Below are 18,712 nucleotides of genomic sequence, written 5' to 3'. Positions count from 1 at the left end.
GGTGACCTATATTTAGGCAAAAGGGCACAGTTTTAGAGGGTATGTGAGGAAGAGTTTTCTTTCACCTGTAGGGTCATAGGGTTCTGGAACTCGCTGCTTGTGGTTGAGGCAAAAACCCACATGTTAACAAGTATTCAGATATCCACTTGGGATGCAAGGCAGACAAGGCTGTGGGCCAAGTGCTGGAAAGTGAGATCAGAATGCTTAGGTACTTGTTTTTGACCACAGCAGACTTGATGGGCTTAAGGGCCTTTTTCTATCCGATATGAAGTCTGCTTCTCTGAAGATCTACTGTGCAGAAAGCTGTCATTTGGCCACAGTGTCAATGCTGGTTAAAAATGAGCTCCCCTGTCTAATCCCACCTACAGCTCCATAGGCTAGGTGTTGAGGTTATGCCATTTCATATATATACTGAAGTGTTTTTGAGATATGATGAGTTAAAGAATTTCTTCTGGAAAAAAATAGCAAGGAAACGAAGAGCTAATTGTCAATTCCAAAACTGTTTAAATTTTCTTAATCTCTTTTCTTCTTCCCCCCCCCCTGTTGTCAGGTTTTAATATCTGGAGCACAAATACCAATAGATCTGGAGGATCTGAAAAACTTCACAAACTATTCAGGTATAAATATTTTTCTGAGGGCAAGGGTGTCTTTTGATTTCACATGTCATCAATGCTAGTGAACCAGTCAAACACAAAAGTTACATACTGGCTTTAAGCAGTGTTACAAGTGTTGTGCCTAGAGGTAATGTATTTGTTAATTTGAGGAAAAACTTGTTCACGCAGAGAGTGGTGGACATATGGAATGCTCTGCCCCAGAAGGCAGTGGAGGCCACGTCTCTCGATAGTTTCAAGAAAGAGATAGATAGAGCTCTTAAAGATAGTGGAATCAAGGGTTATGGGGATAAGGCAGGAACAGGATACTGATGGTGGATGATCAGCCACGATCATATTGAATGGTGGTGCTGGCTTGAAGGGCCGAATGGCCTGCTCCTGCACCTATTGTCTATTGTCTCTTAGGGGATGTCAGCATCTTTGTTGTGACAGCATTTACTGTGCAACCTTAAGTACACTTGAGAAGGTAGTGGTGAGCTGCCTTCCATGTACCTGATGTAGGTACAGCCAGAGTGCTGTACGGAAGGGAGTTCAAGAATTTAGACCCAGCAAGAAGTGGATGCTTGTAGACGTAGTGCCAATCAAGCAGGCTGCTTTGCCCTGGATGGTGTCAAGCTTCTTGAGTGTTGTTGGGGCAGTACTCATCCAGGCAAGTGGGGACTATTCCATTACACCCCTGACTGCTGTGTCCAGGACCATAAGAAACGAGAGAGAGTGGTTGTGTAGCCTAAACCATCACAGAAGCCAGCCTTCTATCCATGGACTCTATTTACGCAACTCACTGCTGTGGAAAGGCTGCCAAATTCATCAAAGACCCATCACATCCTGGTAATGATCTCCTACAACCGCTTCCATCAGTTAATGAGCTTTGTCCCCCTACAACCACACATCAACGAATACTAGTCACGTTTGGACATAGAGCAGTTTTTCCGCTGCCTTCGCCTCCACGCTTACTTCTTTAACTGGGAACCTAACCCTCCCTCCTGACCCCTTCATCCGCTTCCAACACCAGTCGTCCTCCTGGACACCACCCCCAGGCGTCCTACCCTCCCTCGACCTCTTCATCTCCAACTGCCGTCAAGACATTAACAGCCTCAACCTCTCCACCCCTCTCACCCACTCCAACCCCTCCCCGCAGAACGGGCTACCCTCCGCTCCCTCCCCATCAAACCCGCAGACACGGGTGGCGCAGTGGTAGTATGGTGCACTGACCTCTACATCGCCAAGGCCAAACGCCAACTCTCCGACACCACCTCCTACCTCCCCCTCGATCATGACCCCACCCCCGAGCACCAAACCATCATCTCCAACACTATTCATGACCTCATCACCTCAGGGGACCTCCCACCCACAGCCTCCAACCTTATTATTCCCCAACCCCGCACTGCCCGTTTCCATCTCCTTCCCAAAATCCACAAACCTGCCTGTCCTGGTCGACCCATTGTCTCAGCCTATTCCTGCCCCACCGAACTCATCTCCAGCTATCTGGACTCCATTTTCTCCCCTTTGGTCCAGGAACTCCCTACCTACATCCGTGACACCACCCACGCCCTCTACCACCTCCAGAACTTCCAATTCCCTGGCCCCCAACACCTCATTTTCACCATGGACGTCCAGTCCCTATACCTGTATCCCGCAGGCAGATGACATCAAGGCCCTCTGCTTCTTCCTGTCCTGCAGGCCCGACCAGTCCCCCTTCACTGACACCCTCATCCGCCTAGCCGAACTCGTCCTCACCCTCAACAACTTCTCTTTCGATTCCTCCCACTTCCTACAGACAAACAGGGTGGCCATGGGCACAGCTATGCCTGTCTCTTTGTAGGTTACGTGGAACAGTCCCTCTTCCGCACCTACACAGGCCCCAAACCCCACCTCTTCCTCCGTTACATTGATGACTGTATCAGCGCTGCCTCTTGCGCCCCAGAGGAGCTCGAACAGTCCATCCACTTCACCAATGCCTTCCACCCCAGCCTCGAGCTCACCTGGGCCATCTCCAACACATCCCTCACCTTCCTGGACTTCTCAGTCTCCATCTCAGGCAACCAGCTTCTAACTGATGTCCATTTCAAGCCCACCTTCTCCCACAGTTACCGAGAATACACCTCCTCCCACCGACCCTCCTGCATAAATTCTATCCCCTATTCCCAATTCCTCCGCCTCCACTGCATCTGCTCCCAGGATGAGGCATTCCACTCCCGCACATCCCAGATGTCCAAGTTCTTCAAGGACCGCAACTTCCCCCCACAGTGGTCGAGAACGCCCTTGACCGCGTCTCCCGTATTTCCCGCAACACATCCCTCACACCCTGCCCCCGCCACAACCGCCTAAAGAGGATCCCCTCGTTCTCACACACCACCCCACCAACCTCCAGATACAACGCATCATCCTCCGACACTTCTGCCATCTACAATCCGACCCCACCGCCCAAGACATTTTTCCATCCCCACCCTTGTCTGCTTTCCGGGGTGACCACTCTCTTCGTGACTCCCTTGTTTGCTCCACACTGCCCTCCAACCCCACCACACCCGGCACCTTCCCCTGCAACCGCAGGAAGTGCTCCACTTGCCCCCACACCACCTCCCTCACTCCCATCCCAGGCCCCAAGATGACTTTCCATTTTAAGTAATGGTTCACCTGCACATCTGCCAATGTGGTATACTGTATCCATTGTACCCGGTGTGGCTTCCTCTATGTTGGAGAAACCAAGCGGAGGCTCGGGGACCGCTTTGCAGAACACCTCCGCTCGGTTCACAATAAACAACTGCACCTCCCAGTTGAGAACCATTTCAACTCCCCCTCCTGTTCTTTTAGATGATATGCCCATTATGGGCTTCCTGCAGTGCCGGAATGATGCCACCCGAAGGTTGCAGGAACAGCAACTCATATTCCGCTTGGGAACCCTGCAGCCCAATGGTATCAATGTGGACTTCACCAGCTTCAAAATCTCTCCTTCCTCCACTGCATCCCAAAACCAGCCCAGCCTGTCTCTGCCTCCCTAACCTGTTCTTCCTCTCACCCATCCCTTCCTCCCACCCCAAGCCGCACCTCCATTTCCCACCTACTAACCTCATCCCACCTCCTTGACCTGTCCGTCTTCCCTGGACTGACCTATCCCCTCCCTACCTCCCCACCTATACTCTCCTCTCCACCTATCTTCTTTTCTCTCCATCTTCGGTCCGCCTCCCCCTCTCTCCCTATTTATTCCAGAACCCTCACCCCATCCCCCTCTCTGATGAAGGGTCTAGGCCCGAAACGTCAGCTTTTGTGCTCCTGAGATGCTGCTTGGCCTGCTGTGTTTCATCCAGCTTCACACTGTATTATCTTGACCTCACCTGTGCAGTGTAACTTGTATGCCTCTGTCTAAATCGTTTGATCTTTACATGCTTGCTTACTTACTATGATCTGCCTGCACTGTTTGTAAACAAAGATTTTTACTGTACTCTGGTATGTGTTGCAATAAATCTATCAGGCACTGCACAACTAGAGGGCATAGGTTTAAGATGAGAGGGGAAAGATATAAAACCGACCTAGGGGGCACCTTTTCATGCAGAGGGTGGTGCAGAAGTAGTGGAGGCTGGTACAATTACATTTAAAAGGCATCTGTGTGGGTATATGAATAGGAAGGATTTAAAGGGATGTGGGCCAAAAGTTGGCAAGTGGAACTAAATTTATATAGTGTCTGTTCAGCATGGATGAGTTGGACCGAAGAGTCTGTTTCTCTGTTGTATATCGCTGACTCTACTTGCATTACTGCAGATGCTGTAGCATTTCACATTCGAGTGCAACAAAATTTGGACAATATCCAGGGTTGGGCTGGCAAGGGGCAAGTAACAGTTATGCCATGACAAATGCCAGGCAATGACTATCTCCGATGAGAATGAATTTCAAAGGAGTAATTTGATTCTATGATGTTGCCAGCACTGAATCCCCATTAATGAAGGTCCTTGGGAATATCACTGACCAGAAGCTCAACTCTATTAGCCCCACAGTGGCTGCAAGAGCAGGTCAGGGGTTAGGAATATCATGCCGAGTAACTGGGCTCCTGGCTTCCCAAAGCCTGTCCACCATCTACAAGGCACAAGTCAGATGTGATGGAATACTCCCCGCTTGCCTGGATGAGTGCAACTCCAACAACACTCGAAGTTGACACCATCCAGGACAAAGCAGCCGCTCGATTGGCACCACATCCACAAGCATCCACTCTCCGCTATTTACACGATGTACTTCAGAAATTCACCAAAGATCCTTAGATAGCAAAAATCCCGCAGTTCCCTCCCTAATGGCATTTTGGGTAAAGTTAGAGCGTGTGGATTGCACTGGTTTAAAACAGCTGATGACCACCTTCCCAAAGGCAGTTAGGGAACGGCAATAAATGATGGTCCAGCCAGCTGTACCTACATCAGACAAGTAAATTAAAAAGGCTTGAGGCATCAAATGGCCTACTTCTGCTCCAGTCTTCGTTATTTTTATGTTAAGGCAATGTATGGGATGCCATTCAAGTGAGCTGTTTTATCTTGTGATCCAAACCTCTTTTGAAGTCACATTCGTTCAGGCAAATAGAAAGTATATTGTCACATCCTGACTTGTACCTTGTCAATGCTGAGCAGATTTTGAGGAGTCAGTGAATTTCTCACTGCAAAGTTCTTAGCTCCTCACTTGGTTTTGTAGCCACAGAATTTATATGGCCAGTCTGGTTCAATTTTTTTGCTCCAATGTTATTAATGTTGATGTACTAACGGGTGTAGCACACATTTATGCACTGAGCATTTAAATCTGTGGTGATGAAATGTTCCAGGATCATTGCTGAGAAAAAAGTGCAGTAAGAATGCCAACTAACTATTAGTACTTCCCCACCGAAACATCTTTTCCTTTACAAAACTGTGATTCAAAGTGTGCTTCCAGTGCCTCCTGCAGTATTTCAAATGATTGATTTTATTCACCCTGCCTAGGTTCTTTGGCTCAGCATCCACTTTGCCCCAATTTATGATTTTGCGATCACCTGGAGGATGTTGTTCTACATCAAACATGTCATATAAATACAAGGCATTAGAATTTTGAAGTAATGATTTTTCATGCTTCTTTTCCAATCTCTCCCTGGTTCTTACTCAATAGTTTTAGACTTTTTAATAGCTAACCTGGAAAATTTGCAAATTATTGAAAATGAATATTGGAAAGAGGTAGTGGGAGTAGCAGAGGTCAAGTTTGATGTTGGGAAATTTAGCTATGTCTTCACTTGAAGTTGCCAAGGAGAAATAGATGATGAATATAAGGAGCACGTAGGATAGATCTTTGCGGTCTAAAGAAGTAACAGGGCTTGGAGACAAACAGGTGTTTTGGAAAGGTTCTGAGGGTAGCATCAGTAATGCACGTATTTCTATATTAAAAGATATATCTTACCTTTGCACAATTTGGAAATGTAACCAGTGGAAGACTTTCACTCCAAAGAAGGCATAGAGGTGATTGAATATTTGGAAGACTCTCAATACAGTACATGTCTTTGGATGACACTGCTGAATTACAGCAACAATGGGACAGAGAGAGGCAGTGTCTCCAGAGGTAATGATATGTGGGGCATTTTGCCTTCAGTAAGAGTTGAACCAGGGCACTGAAGGAAAGGATTTGGAAAAGATTCATGACCATCTCAAAGGGTCCAGAGGGGCTGAGAAGGAAGTGTGCCTCTGAAAAAAATGTAATTTTTGACCTTGATTAGGGAAGTTTCAATGATTCAGGTGGTTCAAAAACATTGCTTGGAGAAATTCAGGCAAAGGCTTGGGGGAGTTCCGGGCTTAGATTTGGGAGGTATCGGCACATTTAAAGGCTTTGGAGGGGTATAGCAATTGTAGGTAGTTCAGTTTGTAAGGGTAAATGTTCTGTTTGAAAGCTTGGAGAGGGAAATGATGGTGATGATACGGTAGACAGGAGAATACTTGAGGAGAGGGCGTGATTTACATGGTCCCAAGCATTGATGACAGGAACGAAAGATGAATGTAGCAATTTAGGAGAATTGGTGCCAGAGCATAGAAGATGTCTTATGCCCTACTATGGATGTTACCAAGGAGCAATATGTAGATGAGGAAATGGAGTTGCCCAAGTACAGTCTATTATCTTAAAGACCTGGATCATTCATTTGAAAAGGACCATGTATCTTCACAGAAATGTGGGAGGGGTTGGCAGTACATATTATTAGTATTTCAAGACAAAAAACAGGCAGAAGTGCAATAAATCCTGTTGAAGTACATTAGATCTTGAGCATAACTTCAGAATTATTGTCACCCTACAATACACTGAATGACAGACACTGACAAAAATGCCGATAAGCATTCCATTTTCAACCAACTTTGCAAATAGGTGATGTGGACCCATCTGCATTTGCGCTTTGCAACAAAACCAAACTAGAATGAATTTTGAAAAACTTATTCAGCAAGTTAAACAGTCTTAATAGAACATTTCAAGTTAATGGCTTTCAATGAGAGCTCAACATTCAGCACTTGACAGGTTTTAAGCATGTACATAGGCAGGGACATTTTTTATTCAGTGGGATGTGGATGTTGCTGGCTGGCCAACATTTATTGCTTTTTTTTTTACCCTGCTTGAGGTTGAGAAGGTGGTGAGCTGCCTCCTCGAACTGCTGCGGTCCACGGGCTGTCGGTAGACCCTCCATTAGGGAGGGAATTCGGGAATTTTGACCCAGGTCAGTGACGGAATGGCGATATATTTCCATGTCAGGATGGTGAGTGGCTTGGAGGGGAACTTGCATGTGCGAGAGTTCCCATGTATCTGCTACCCTTGACCACCTAGCTGGAAGTGGTCCATTTGGAAGGTGCTGACTAAGGATTTTTGGTGAATTTCTGCAGTGCATCTTGCAGATATCAGCAGTGTGTACTGCTCAGCATCGGTGGTGAATGGAGTGGATAAAGTGCCAGTCAAGCAGGCAGCTTTGTCCTGGATGGTGTCAAGCTTCGAGTGTTGTTGGAGCTGCACCCATCCAGGCATGTGGGGATTTCCATCACACTCCTGACTGTGCCTTGTTGATGGTGGACAGGCCTTGGAGGAATCAGGAGATAAGTTATTTGCTGGAGTATTTCTAGCCTCAGATCTGCTGTTGTAGCCACTGTGTTTACATGATGAAACCTGTTGAGTTTCTAGTCAATAGTATTCCCTGGAATGTTGATAGTGGGGGAGGGAAAAGAGGATTAAGAAGAGAAATGCTTTACAAACTTAAAGCTTTAGATGAGGTTTCTGAAATAAGATAAAATGAAAGATATTTGTCAACAGATTAAATGCCTCTGGTGTGACTGATTAGTTTGTGGCCCATTATTATTTGGGATGTAGCTGAACCTTCTTGACACACAAGCTTTGCCAATAGCTTGCTCTGGCCTAACAGCCAACATTGCTGTTTTTAGTTGAAACAAAGCAATAGCCTTTGTGCTTAAATTTGGTAGAATAATCAACAACTAGGTCTTGCTATTTAATTTGTAATTTAAAACAGTTTTAAATTAGTTGGCAGTTAATTGTCGTAATTTGTGATGAAGAACATTTTACTATGTTGTGCTGAGGTCTAATTTTATTGTAGATTTTAAAAGAAATTTGTTTTAGTTTTACTATTGCCTTCATGTTTGTTCAAGTCATCGTTGAAGAATAAGAAACCTTCAAGTGATTTATATCCATGGATTAAATGTCAGGGTTAAAATAACTGCGCCAACCATTTTGAAATCCTTTTTTATGGCAAGTCTGAGGAGGTTTATTCATTGGTCAGCTGTAGATTTGAATCTGTCTTGTTTACAAGAGTGTTTTGTTATCATTAATCTGTAAAGAACTGCTACCCTTGTGTGTAGTCTTGATGCATTAAAAAAAATAGAAAAGTGTATGGGGGCAGCGAGAGTAAGCTGTTGCATCATTCAGTAAACAAGATTGAAGCTCCTATGTAACATGCCTTTATTTTTAATTATGAAATCAGAAATTTTCCAGAGAAAGCATTTTACTCAAAAGTTCAATGGCATGTTGTTGTAAAATTCTAATACCTAGCTGCACTTTTCTCTTTTGGTTGAGACACAGATGTTACACTTCCTGGTAGTAAATGTTACTAATCATCTCGTTTAAAATTTCAATCCCAGGTGATAAGAAAAATTGTAATTAATATTAAAACATGTTTATCGTCTGCATGAATCATACTTATAATAAAACTTCCTTCAGATCTCCATAAATTCACATGACCTTTAGCGTTTGATCATAACACACCTGTCCTCCTAATTTGCAGGACTCCAGAAATTAACTCTGGAATTTTGCATGCCAAATTAAAAATTAAACAAGGTTTTGATGTTTCATAGCAATATTCAGGGTTTATTTGTATTCACCAAAATGCAATCATGACGCATACAATGTTTTGTCAATTTTCCACCATGCATAACATTAGAGTCCTTTATCATATGTACTTGCCTTTTTACTAAAGTAATGTTGTTGTTGTTGTAGTAGTTTTATAGAATTCCTAGAGTGTGCAAGAAAGCCATTTGGCCCATTGAGTCAATACAGAGTTTCCTGCAGAACATCCTACCCACCTTCCCCCTTCCAACCACCACCACCACCACCACCCCCCCCCCCCCCCCCCACCACCACAATCCCTGTAATATTGCAAGATAATAAAATGTGAGGCTGGATGAACACAGCAGGCCCAGGAGCACAAAAGCTGACGTTTCGGGCCTAGACCCTTCATCAGAGAGGGGGATGGGGTGAGGGTTCTGGAATAAATAGGGAAAGAGGGGGAGGCGGACCGAAGATGGAGAGGACAAGAGTTGCAATGGGAGAGAGATTCCCTGAGGTTGGATTCTCCAGCGTCTGCAGTTCCCATTATCACTGATACAATTTTAACCTCAGGGATGCCTAACCTGAAGAAGTTACCCTCCTCCCTCCAGACCAACCTCAGGGAATCTCTCTCCCGTTGCAACTCTCTTGTCCTCTCCACCTATCATCTTTTCTCTCCATCTTCGGTCTGCCTCCCCCCTCTCTCCCTATTTATTCCGGAACCCTCACCCCATCCCCCTCTCTGAAGAGTCTAGGCCCGAAACGTCAGCTTTTGTGCTCCTGAGATGCTGCTGGGCCTGCTGTGTTCATCCAGCCTCACATTTTATTATCTTGGATTCTCCAGCATGTGCAGTTCCCATTATCCCTGTAATATTGCATTTCCCATAGCACCAACCAGCAAGTGCTGTTTGGTATGACATGATGCTTTGTGCCTGTCAGCTTGCTAAAATACTGATGTTTTAACATTAATTTAAGAATCCAAATCACCTGCGAAATGATTTTCCTGAATGACAGCTACTGTTTAATTAATACAGTTGAAGAACAGAACATGTTAAAGTTCTGCTTGTTATATTTCTGTGAAGTGTGCAAAGATGTACTTCTACACTAAAAGTTATGTATTACTGTTGCCACCCACAGGATCTTTTTCAAAAATACTGTCTGTTTCTCCCCAGCCGCCATTACTCTTGAGTTTCCTAAAGATCAATCCTGTGTGCTCCTTATATTCAACATCTGTTTTCCCCATGGCAACTTCATGTGGCTATGTGGGGCAAGTTTCCATGATACTTACATTTCTTGTAGTTTAGCAAACAATTTAAATTCATCTAGCTGTCTTGGTTTGTGGCTTGTGCAGTCTTCAGGTTTTTGTTAGTTTGTTTGAGTGGATAGGCATCTTTGTAAGGTACCTAACTAAAACACTTAAGTTATTGCGATGCAGCCCAATTTTAATTGCTTCAGCTGATTTCTGTTGCAATTTAGATGCATTTCTGTGATTTCATTTCAATCTCTTGTAGATTATTTGTACTCATTGCTGTGATATAATTGCATTAGATTTAATCACAGTCAATCACTGGTTTAAAAAGTATTTACATTTTTGTTATTATAGTCATTCATAACCTTTGGGGAGCAATTCCTCACATTAAATGCATATTGACATGAAAATTGCTCAACTATGTCCTGTGCATAAAAAGCAGGATAAATCCAACCCAACCAGTTTCCATCTCCAGTCTACTCTCAATCATCAGCTTTTGCTCAGCAAAAACTGCTCACTGAGTTTTGAGTTCTACCCATAACTCTGCACTGTTGATCCCATTACAGCCTTGGTCCAAATATGGAACCAGGAGCTGAATTCCACAGGTGAGATGAGTGGCTGTATTTGAATCTAGCACCACCACCATGCCCCACCCCTCACCCCCACCCCAGTGTCTGCATGGATTTCCTCTGGTTGCTCCAGTTACCTTCTACAGTCTAAAGATGTGCAGGTTAGGTGGATTGGCCATGCTAAATTGCTTATAGTATCCAGGGATGTGCACGTCAGATGGATTACTCATGGGGCTTGCAGGGTTACAGGGACAGGATAAGGGGATAGGATCTGGTGGGTCCTGTTTGGAGGTTTGTTGAGGACTTGATGGGCTAAGTGGCTTGTTTCCACACTGTAGGGATTCCAGGATTCTATGAAATATGACAATTGCCTCTTGATTTTTCAATTGCTTTTCCACCGATGAATTTGGAACTTGCACCATTTTGCGGCAGCGGGGTCACCACAAACCAGAAAAGGAACTGAACTAGCCATATAAAATGGCACAAGATTTTAAAGTAAATCTACTACTAGAGGCTAAAACATGTACAGTTAGTAACTTTCCTCTGCACATCATCCAGAGAAAAAACAACCTGCTTGATTGGCACCACTTTCAGCATTCAGTCCCTTCAATGCAGTGTCCAATGCAATAATGTGTACTGTCTACAAGATACACTACAATAATTCAACAAGGGTCCTTTGACAAGAACCTTAAAACCATAACTTTTATCATCCATAAGGACCCTGCACCTGCAATTTCCCTGACAAACGTCTGTGTCTTGACTTGGAAATATCAGTGTTCTTTCTGTGGTGCTGGATCAAAATCTTGGAGCTCCCTTTTTAATAACGCTATGTACTCCACCTCCTCCCACTCCCCAACCCCAAGTCTCCCCATATCCACCAGTTCAAGAGGCTAGCTCATGACCATCTCAGATGGGCATTATGTACTGGCTGAACTAGTGATTTTCATATCTGTGAACAATTTTTTTCTTAAACTCAGCGTCAACTAATTCGACTATTTATTTAGGTACAGAGGACGCAACTATCCAGAAACCTGTATCGGGTATAAGGTTTTTCCACTTCAATGCAACTTAAGTAAAATTATGTGTCGATTGAAAAAAACATGAGACTGAACAAGAGGTCACAGGATAAATAAAAATGATAAAAATTGAATTCAAGTCAGTTTTTGCATTTGCTTCAATTATAGCTGTCAAACTTGTATAATTAGTGCATACTCAGATTTGAGTACTGGAGATCATGGGCAATTTTGTGGTAGGCTGTTATTGTATGGACAAGCCTAAAAGGCGAAGATTTTTGTGTTGTCGTTACTGTGAATCTGTTATACCACATAATTCAGTTGTATCAATGCATAAATGCAGACGAAACTAAACGACATTATGTTTTGCATTGTATCGTGCTTTGTAAGCAGCACATGTTCTTAGCATGACCAAGTGCCGTCAGGATGATTTTGACTGCTTCAAGAAAATGATCCTGCCTTGGCATTTTTGCAAACAATATTCAAATTCATGAACTCTTGTGATAAATCATACTTTAAGAAGTATCCCTGAAGATTGTTTGTGCTTTTCCTTCCTTTTTTAGGTGGCTATTCGGCAGACCATGCAGTCATTAAAATATTCTGGATTGTAGTGCAGAGTTTCACGAATGACGAAAAGCGCAAGCTGCTGAAGTTTGTCACCAGTTGCTCTCGACCACCTCTGCTGGGATTTAAGGTACAGAATTAGAACTTTTAGGAATATTTTGCATGTTCTGATTTCTGAACACTTAGATGGGATTCAAATTCTGTATTTTTAAATGTTTATAGCAGCATGATGCGAGATTAAAAACATGACTTTTTCCACACAAGTCCATGAATAACCTGTGACTTAAAGTGCAACTTTAAGGATTTGATTTCCTGCTACACTGTTTTCAGCAGCAAAAAAATAATTGTTACAATGTGCCTATTAATGTATACAAGACTAGAAAAGCATTAATTCAATTATATAATCTGTAGCACGATTATGTAATCTCTCAATGTTCCTTGGCTTCTATTGCCTTTTAGCAGAGGTGTGGACATTGAAACTGGGAGCATTTTTCCTTTCATATTTTGAGAGTTGTGCATGAGACTGGCAAGGCACTGCCAGCATTTGTTGCGTATCCCTAATTACCCTTGAACTGATTGGCTCTTTAGGCCATTTCATAGCCCTAGAATATTAGGCTGCGTTTCTGGATTACACATCCAATGACATTACCTAAGGCCATAGAGACACCAAGTGGTGGTATAAAACTAAGCTTGAGACCAGACAGCCACACGGAGACTTGTCATTTGTGGCCATGCTTACATGACATAACAAGCTACAAAGCTAAGTCGAACAGAATTGTGGGCAACATAACATCCCTACTCAATTAGCTCAATGTATTCTATAATAAAAACTGAAAGAACTGTGGATGCTGTGAATTAGGAACAGAAACAAAGTTGCTTGAAAAGTTCAGCAGTTCTGCGGAAGGGTCACCGGACCTGAAACATTAACTTCGTGTTCTCTTTCACAGATACTGCCAGACCTGCTGAGCTTTTCCAGCAACTTTGATTCTGGTCAATGTATTCTATGCTTGCTTTGAACAGAAGGTTAGTGAAACAATGTCACCGATCCCACCAGCCTCAGGTGCATCAGTACCCGCTGTCACCACCGCAGATATAAGATTGATCTTCTTGGAATCCACGGCAAGTGACTGGCCCAGATGTAGTCCCCAGCCATGCACTTAGAACTTGTGTTGACCAGCTAGCAGGAGTATTCACAGACATCTTTAACCTCTCCTTAGTACGATCTGAAGTCTCCAGTGCTTCAACATGATCCTGGTGTCAAATTAAAATCATGCAGTGTGCCTTGATGACTTCTGCCCGGTGGCTTTGACCCCCATAATTATGAAGTGCTTCGAGAGGTTAGCCAGAGCTCACATTGACTCCAGTCTACCTAATTGCCTTGATCCTTTGCAATTTGCCAATCAGCGCAATGAATCCACAGCAGACACCATCTTCCTGGCCCTACACTCATCCCTGGACCATCTGGATAACAGGGATACCTAAGTCAGGCTCCTAGTTAAGCTCTGCCTTCACCATAATTCCAAGCAAACTCATCTCTAAACTCCAAGACCTAGGTCTCGGCTCTCCTCTCTGTAACTGGATCCTGGATTTCCTGACCCATAGACTACAATCAGTAAGAATGAGTGGCAGCACCTCCTTCACAAACAACAAGTGCACCGCAAGGCTGCATGCTCAGCTCCCTGGTATACTCCTTACATACTTTCAACTGTGTGGCCAAATTCCGCTCCAACTCCTGCGTACAAGTTTCCCGACAACACCATTGTAAGGCAGATCTCAAACAGCAAGACAGAATGCAGGAAAGAGAGAGAGTACTTAGCAGCATGTTGTAAAGACAACAATCTCTCCATCAAGCTGGTCACTGACTTCATGCCCCTGTCAATATCAATGATGTTGAGTTGAAGGTAGTTGGCAGCATCATGTTCCTGGGAGTAATAATCACCAACAATTTGTCCTGGTCCAGCCAGTTTGATGCAATGGTCAAAAAAGGACAACAACATCTATACTTCCTTCAGAACCCTAGAATCCCTAAAGTGTAGAAACAGGCCATTCAGCCTATTGAGTCCACACTGCCCGTCTGAACAGCATTCTACCCAGACCCATCCCGTTATCCTTTCTCTGCATCCCTGCATTTACATGTACACTGTGGGCAATTCAACCCCCACATCTTTGGGCTGTGGGAGGAAACCAGAGCACTCTGAGGCAACCCACACAGATACAGGGAGAATTTGCAAACTCCACAGTCGCTTGAGGGTGGAATCAAACTGAGAGTGTCGGGTGCTGTGAACCACTGTGCCACGTGTATTGATGTGATCTCTCTCTTTTTGTATTTCACTATGACAGCAATGATCATTTTGACTGTAGCACAGGCCTAGTGACAATCGATCCCTGTCTCCTAATTGAGAGGATCTTTTGTTGTCTTCTGCTAAGTGTGATGAATAATAAACAGATCTCTTCACTCGTAACTGAGCATCCATGATGTGTTGTGGGCCATTAGGTGCAATAATGGTTTATCCCACCAAACTGAAAAATGGAGGCTAAGGAAATTCAGCATGGCCAAAAGGGGAAAAACCAATTTATATAGATGCAACGTAGAAAGCATTCTATCTGGTTGTATCACAGCATGGCTTGGCAACTGCACTGCCCAGGACCATAAGAAAATGCAAAGTCATGGACACAGCTTGGTCCATCACGTAAACAGGCCTTCCATCCAAAGACTCTGTCTACACATCCCACTGTCTTGGAAAAGCTACCAATATATCCAAGATGCCTCCCACCCCAGTTATACTCTCTCCCACCCTCTTCCATCAGGCAGAAGATATAAAAGTTTGTAAATACATACAAATAGATTCAAAAACAGCTTTGTCCCCACTGTTATCAGACTTCTGAAATGACTGCTCAAATTTTAAATTTAATGTTGATATCGTTCATTGTCCATCTCCTCTGCAGCTGTAACATTGTATTCTTCACTCTGTTCTATTACCCTCATGCACCTCGTATGGTATGATCTGCCTGTACTGCATGTAAAAAAAACTCTTCACTGTACCCCAGAGGTCAGTACACCTCTGTCGTCCTCTGTGCCTCAAGGGTAGTTAGGGATGGGCATCAATGGCATTGCCAGTGATGTCACATTGCAAGAGATTTTTTTAAGAACTGGATGGTTTACTAGGCCATTTCAGAGCACAGTTAAGAGTTACCTACATTGCTGTTCACCATTGTCTGACCTCTCAGGAGAGCAACACCAGCTTCAATCTATATTTTTAGCTGAAGAGTTTCATCCTTCAAATGTTTCTTGTAAATCTTTTCTGCACCTTCTGTAGTTGTCATATCATTGGACAAAATACCTCTGTTGAGGGCAAAATAGTATTTTACAAAAGGTTCACCAGAATTTTGTAGCGAGACCTGCAGTTAATGCTTCAAATACAGTGACCCTTTGTCTGATGAGGGGTCACAGGGCTCAAGATTAAGTCTGCCTAATAGATACTGCCAGACCTCCTGAGTTCCTCCAGTGCTTTGTGTTTCAGATTTCCAGCGTCTGTAGTTTTTTAAATTCATAATTTCTTGCTTTTCTACTCCTTGCCATAATTTTATAAAGCTCAGAACCCATAAGGCCCTTTCCACCTACCTTAACCTTCAACTTCTGTAGATATACCCACCATCAGACCGGTGTTATAGAAACCCCTATTATTGCCCACCGAAGAATAACCCTTTTTTAGTTTATGTTGCTTCTTTATTCTTCCTACCAATGTACTGGGCACTTCGTTAAATTTATCAGCCATGTGTCTCCTTTTCTACCAATGTGCCTTTATCCTCTTGAAGTCTTTCACTATGCTCCTTGCAATTCACTGTTTTGTGCCAACTTGAAATCTTATTTATAGTCGGTTTAAAATTTATGTATGAACAAACATAAAGCAGGGGTAGGAATTTGGCCCCTTGGGCTTACTCTACTGTTCAATGAGATCATGTTTGATCTGGTTGTTTCCTCAAGTCTATGTCTGATACTCTTGAGTCCCCTATTAGTGAAGAGTCTATCTACATCCATCTTCAAAATATTCAATGGCTCTACTGAAAGTACTGTCTGGGGAAGGATTCCAAAGCACTCAGTTCTCGGAGTGAAAAATAACACACTTTGGCTCCATCTTCAAAATGAAAGTCCCTTATTTTTAAACTGTGCACCCTAGTGCATTTTTCTGTACGAAGACAACTTTTTCCAGAGTGCTTATTTCTGTATCTAGACTCTTCAAGTATGTGGTGTCAATACAAGTCTTGGTAAAGGAATCTCACTGCTGCATTTTGTGCAGTAAAATTAACATCAAGATCAATGTGAACTGATCAAAGCTCGGCAGTTCCAGTTTAGCCTCTTCATATTTGTTTTCCTATTTTTGAATGTAGTTGGTATGTCATTATCAAGTGTCTTTCAATTATCTCTGATATCCAGCATGATTTGACCAGGTCATGAATCATTTGATAACATTAGTTGCAGAAGCAGCATTCCACTGCATTATTATAATCTTTTGATGATGTCAATGGACATTCATTTTAACTGTCAGTGGTATTAATAAGGGATAATGTTCCATTAGGGCTGAGTGCTTTGAATATGAAGCACTTGGGTGTGCCATGTGGTGAATTCTTCTCACTTGGCTAAACAAAATGTGGGGTGGTGCACAGTAAACTGTATTGTTCAAATACTTGCTAAATCAGTGCTTTTACTGAGACTTGGATGCACTATATCATTCACTCATCACTACTCAAAGCTGCCACCCCCAGATAGGATTGTAGTAAAGATTAATAGCTGGTATATAATAAATTTATATTAAATCCACTTGAATGGTGGAAAATCCACAACAACACAACCTTTCATTTGCTCTTACCGACTTGACTTGTGAGCTGTACAGCACCTGGGACGTTGCTGGCTTGTCACTGAAAATAGTGGAGCAATCTCTGATATTAATTTTAAACAGTAATGCAGCATTTAAATTGAGCTGTCTTGAACATAATATTTCTTATACTGCGTTGCTAAAAACTGCAAGAAAATTGCTAGAAACAAAGCTGCTGATGTTGGACTGAGATATCTGTGCAGGTGCTATGATTGGTTGCTACAGGCTGTCAAAACTTGTAGTTTTATTAGTACAGTTTCTGATGCTTAACAACACATTTAAATGCTCTAAGCCAAAAATGATTGCTGTTTGTTAGTGCCAGATACTGATAAAGAATGATCAAACTTAGCTTGTTTACATGTCCATTCAGCATGTAGCATCCAGTTTACAGTAAGGTACGTGTGGATAATGCTACAATGTGAGTCACTTCATGTATCATAATTTGTCAGTTTTCATGCAGATTTCTACATCTCTTGTTGGGGGTAGAAAAGAGGTCTTGGGAAAATGTGGAGTTATCTGAACACAGTAGGATAGTCCTTGTGAAAAGGATAGAGAGGGCAAGAGCTCCTAGAATGGTTTGAGGAGAATATTTGACAACAGTCTGTTTCCAGTCCAACAAGAAAAAAGGCATTCCTGTACCTGGTTCATTGCCTGAGCAGGGCAAAGTGGATCAGATGTCAGAAAGGTAGTGATCATTGTAAGGTTTAGGTTGGCTATTGGAAAGAATCCAGAGTAAGAAAAATAAGCTGGACAAAGGCAATGTTATGGGGTACAAATGGATCTCATTAAGTAAAATTGGAATCACAGATTAACAGAACAATGGACTACCATTAAAGAAGAGAGACTTCAAATACAGGCAAGATATATCTCTAGAAGGGCAAACAAGGGCATATGAATCTAGAGATTCCTTGATGACAAAAGGATAGAGATTAAGATGAAGTGGATAAGGTGTGTTTATGACAGCTGTCAGGGGATAATATCATTGAGAACCAGAAAGAATATAGAGGGTTCAAACAGAAATTGAAAAATTAAGATAAGACTTAATAGAAGAGACAGGTAACTAATGTGTAAATGTTAAATGTGTTTAAAGAGCAGTGGGGTAGATTAGGAACCATGAATTGGGCTTGCACTTTGTGACGATGGGCATGGCTGAAGTATTAAATGAATACTTTGCAACTATCTTTTCAAAAATTATTCAGCTGCACCAGTCATGGTGAAAGAGGTTGTAGTTCAGATACTTGAAGGGCTTGAAATTGATAAGGAAATGATATTAGAGAATGTCTGTTCTTACAGGTAGGTCACCAGAACCATATTACAATACATCCGAGGATACTGAAGTAAGAGAGAATGGAAATTGTGGAAATACTGACTATATTTTCCCAATCTTCCTTAGAGTCTAGGGTGGCATCAGAGAACTGGAGAGTACAAAAGTACTTGCTTGTTCAAAGTATTTGTGAGGATAAATCCCAGTCAGATGTTGAGGAAGCTTTTAGAAACAATAATTTGATCATTCAACTTAGTACCCAGTTCTGTT

At 42.8% G+C, this 18,712-nt stretch overlaps 1 protein-coding gene across 4 annotated transcripts in view; it reads left to right on the top strand.

Annotated features, from left to right (window-relative positions):
- The window catches only part of ube3c (ubiquitin protein ligase E3C), a 155,745-nt gene that overhangs the window by 130,974 nt on the left and 6,059 nt on the right, over positions 1–18,712 (top strand). For all 4 annotated transcript variants that reach the window (XM_059639642.1, XM_048563871.2, XM_048563877.2 and 1 more), the window contains exons 22-23: positions 551–617; positions 12,304–12,434. In XM_059639642.1, the coding sequence (XP_059495625.1) occupies positions 551–617; positions 12,304–12,434 (198 nt within the window). The remainder of the gene's footprint in view (positions 1–550; positions 618–12,303; positions 12,435–18,712) is intronic.

Source organism: Stegostoma tigrinum, chromosome 2 (assembly GCF_030684315.1).
Source record: "Stegostoma tigrinum isolate sSteTig4 chromosome 2, sSteTig4.hap1, whole genome shotgun sequence".
Lineage (NCBI taxonomy): Eukaryota > Metazoa > Chordata > Chondrichthyes > Orectolobiformes > Stegostomatidae > Stegostoma > Stegostoma tigrinum.
The sequence above is the reverse complement of the archived record's forward strand: the minus strand, read 5'-3'. Positions and strand labels throughout refer to the sequence as shown.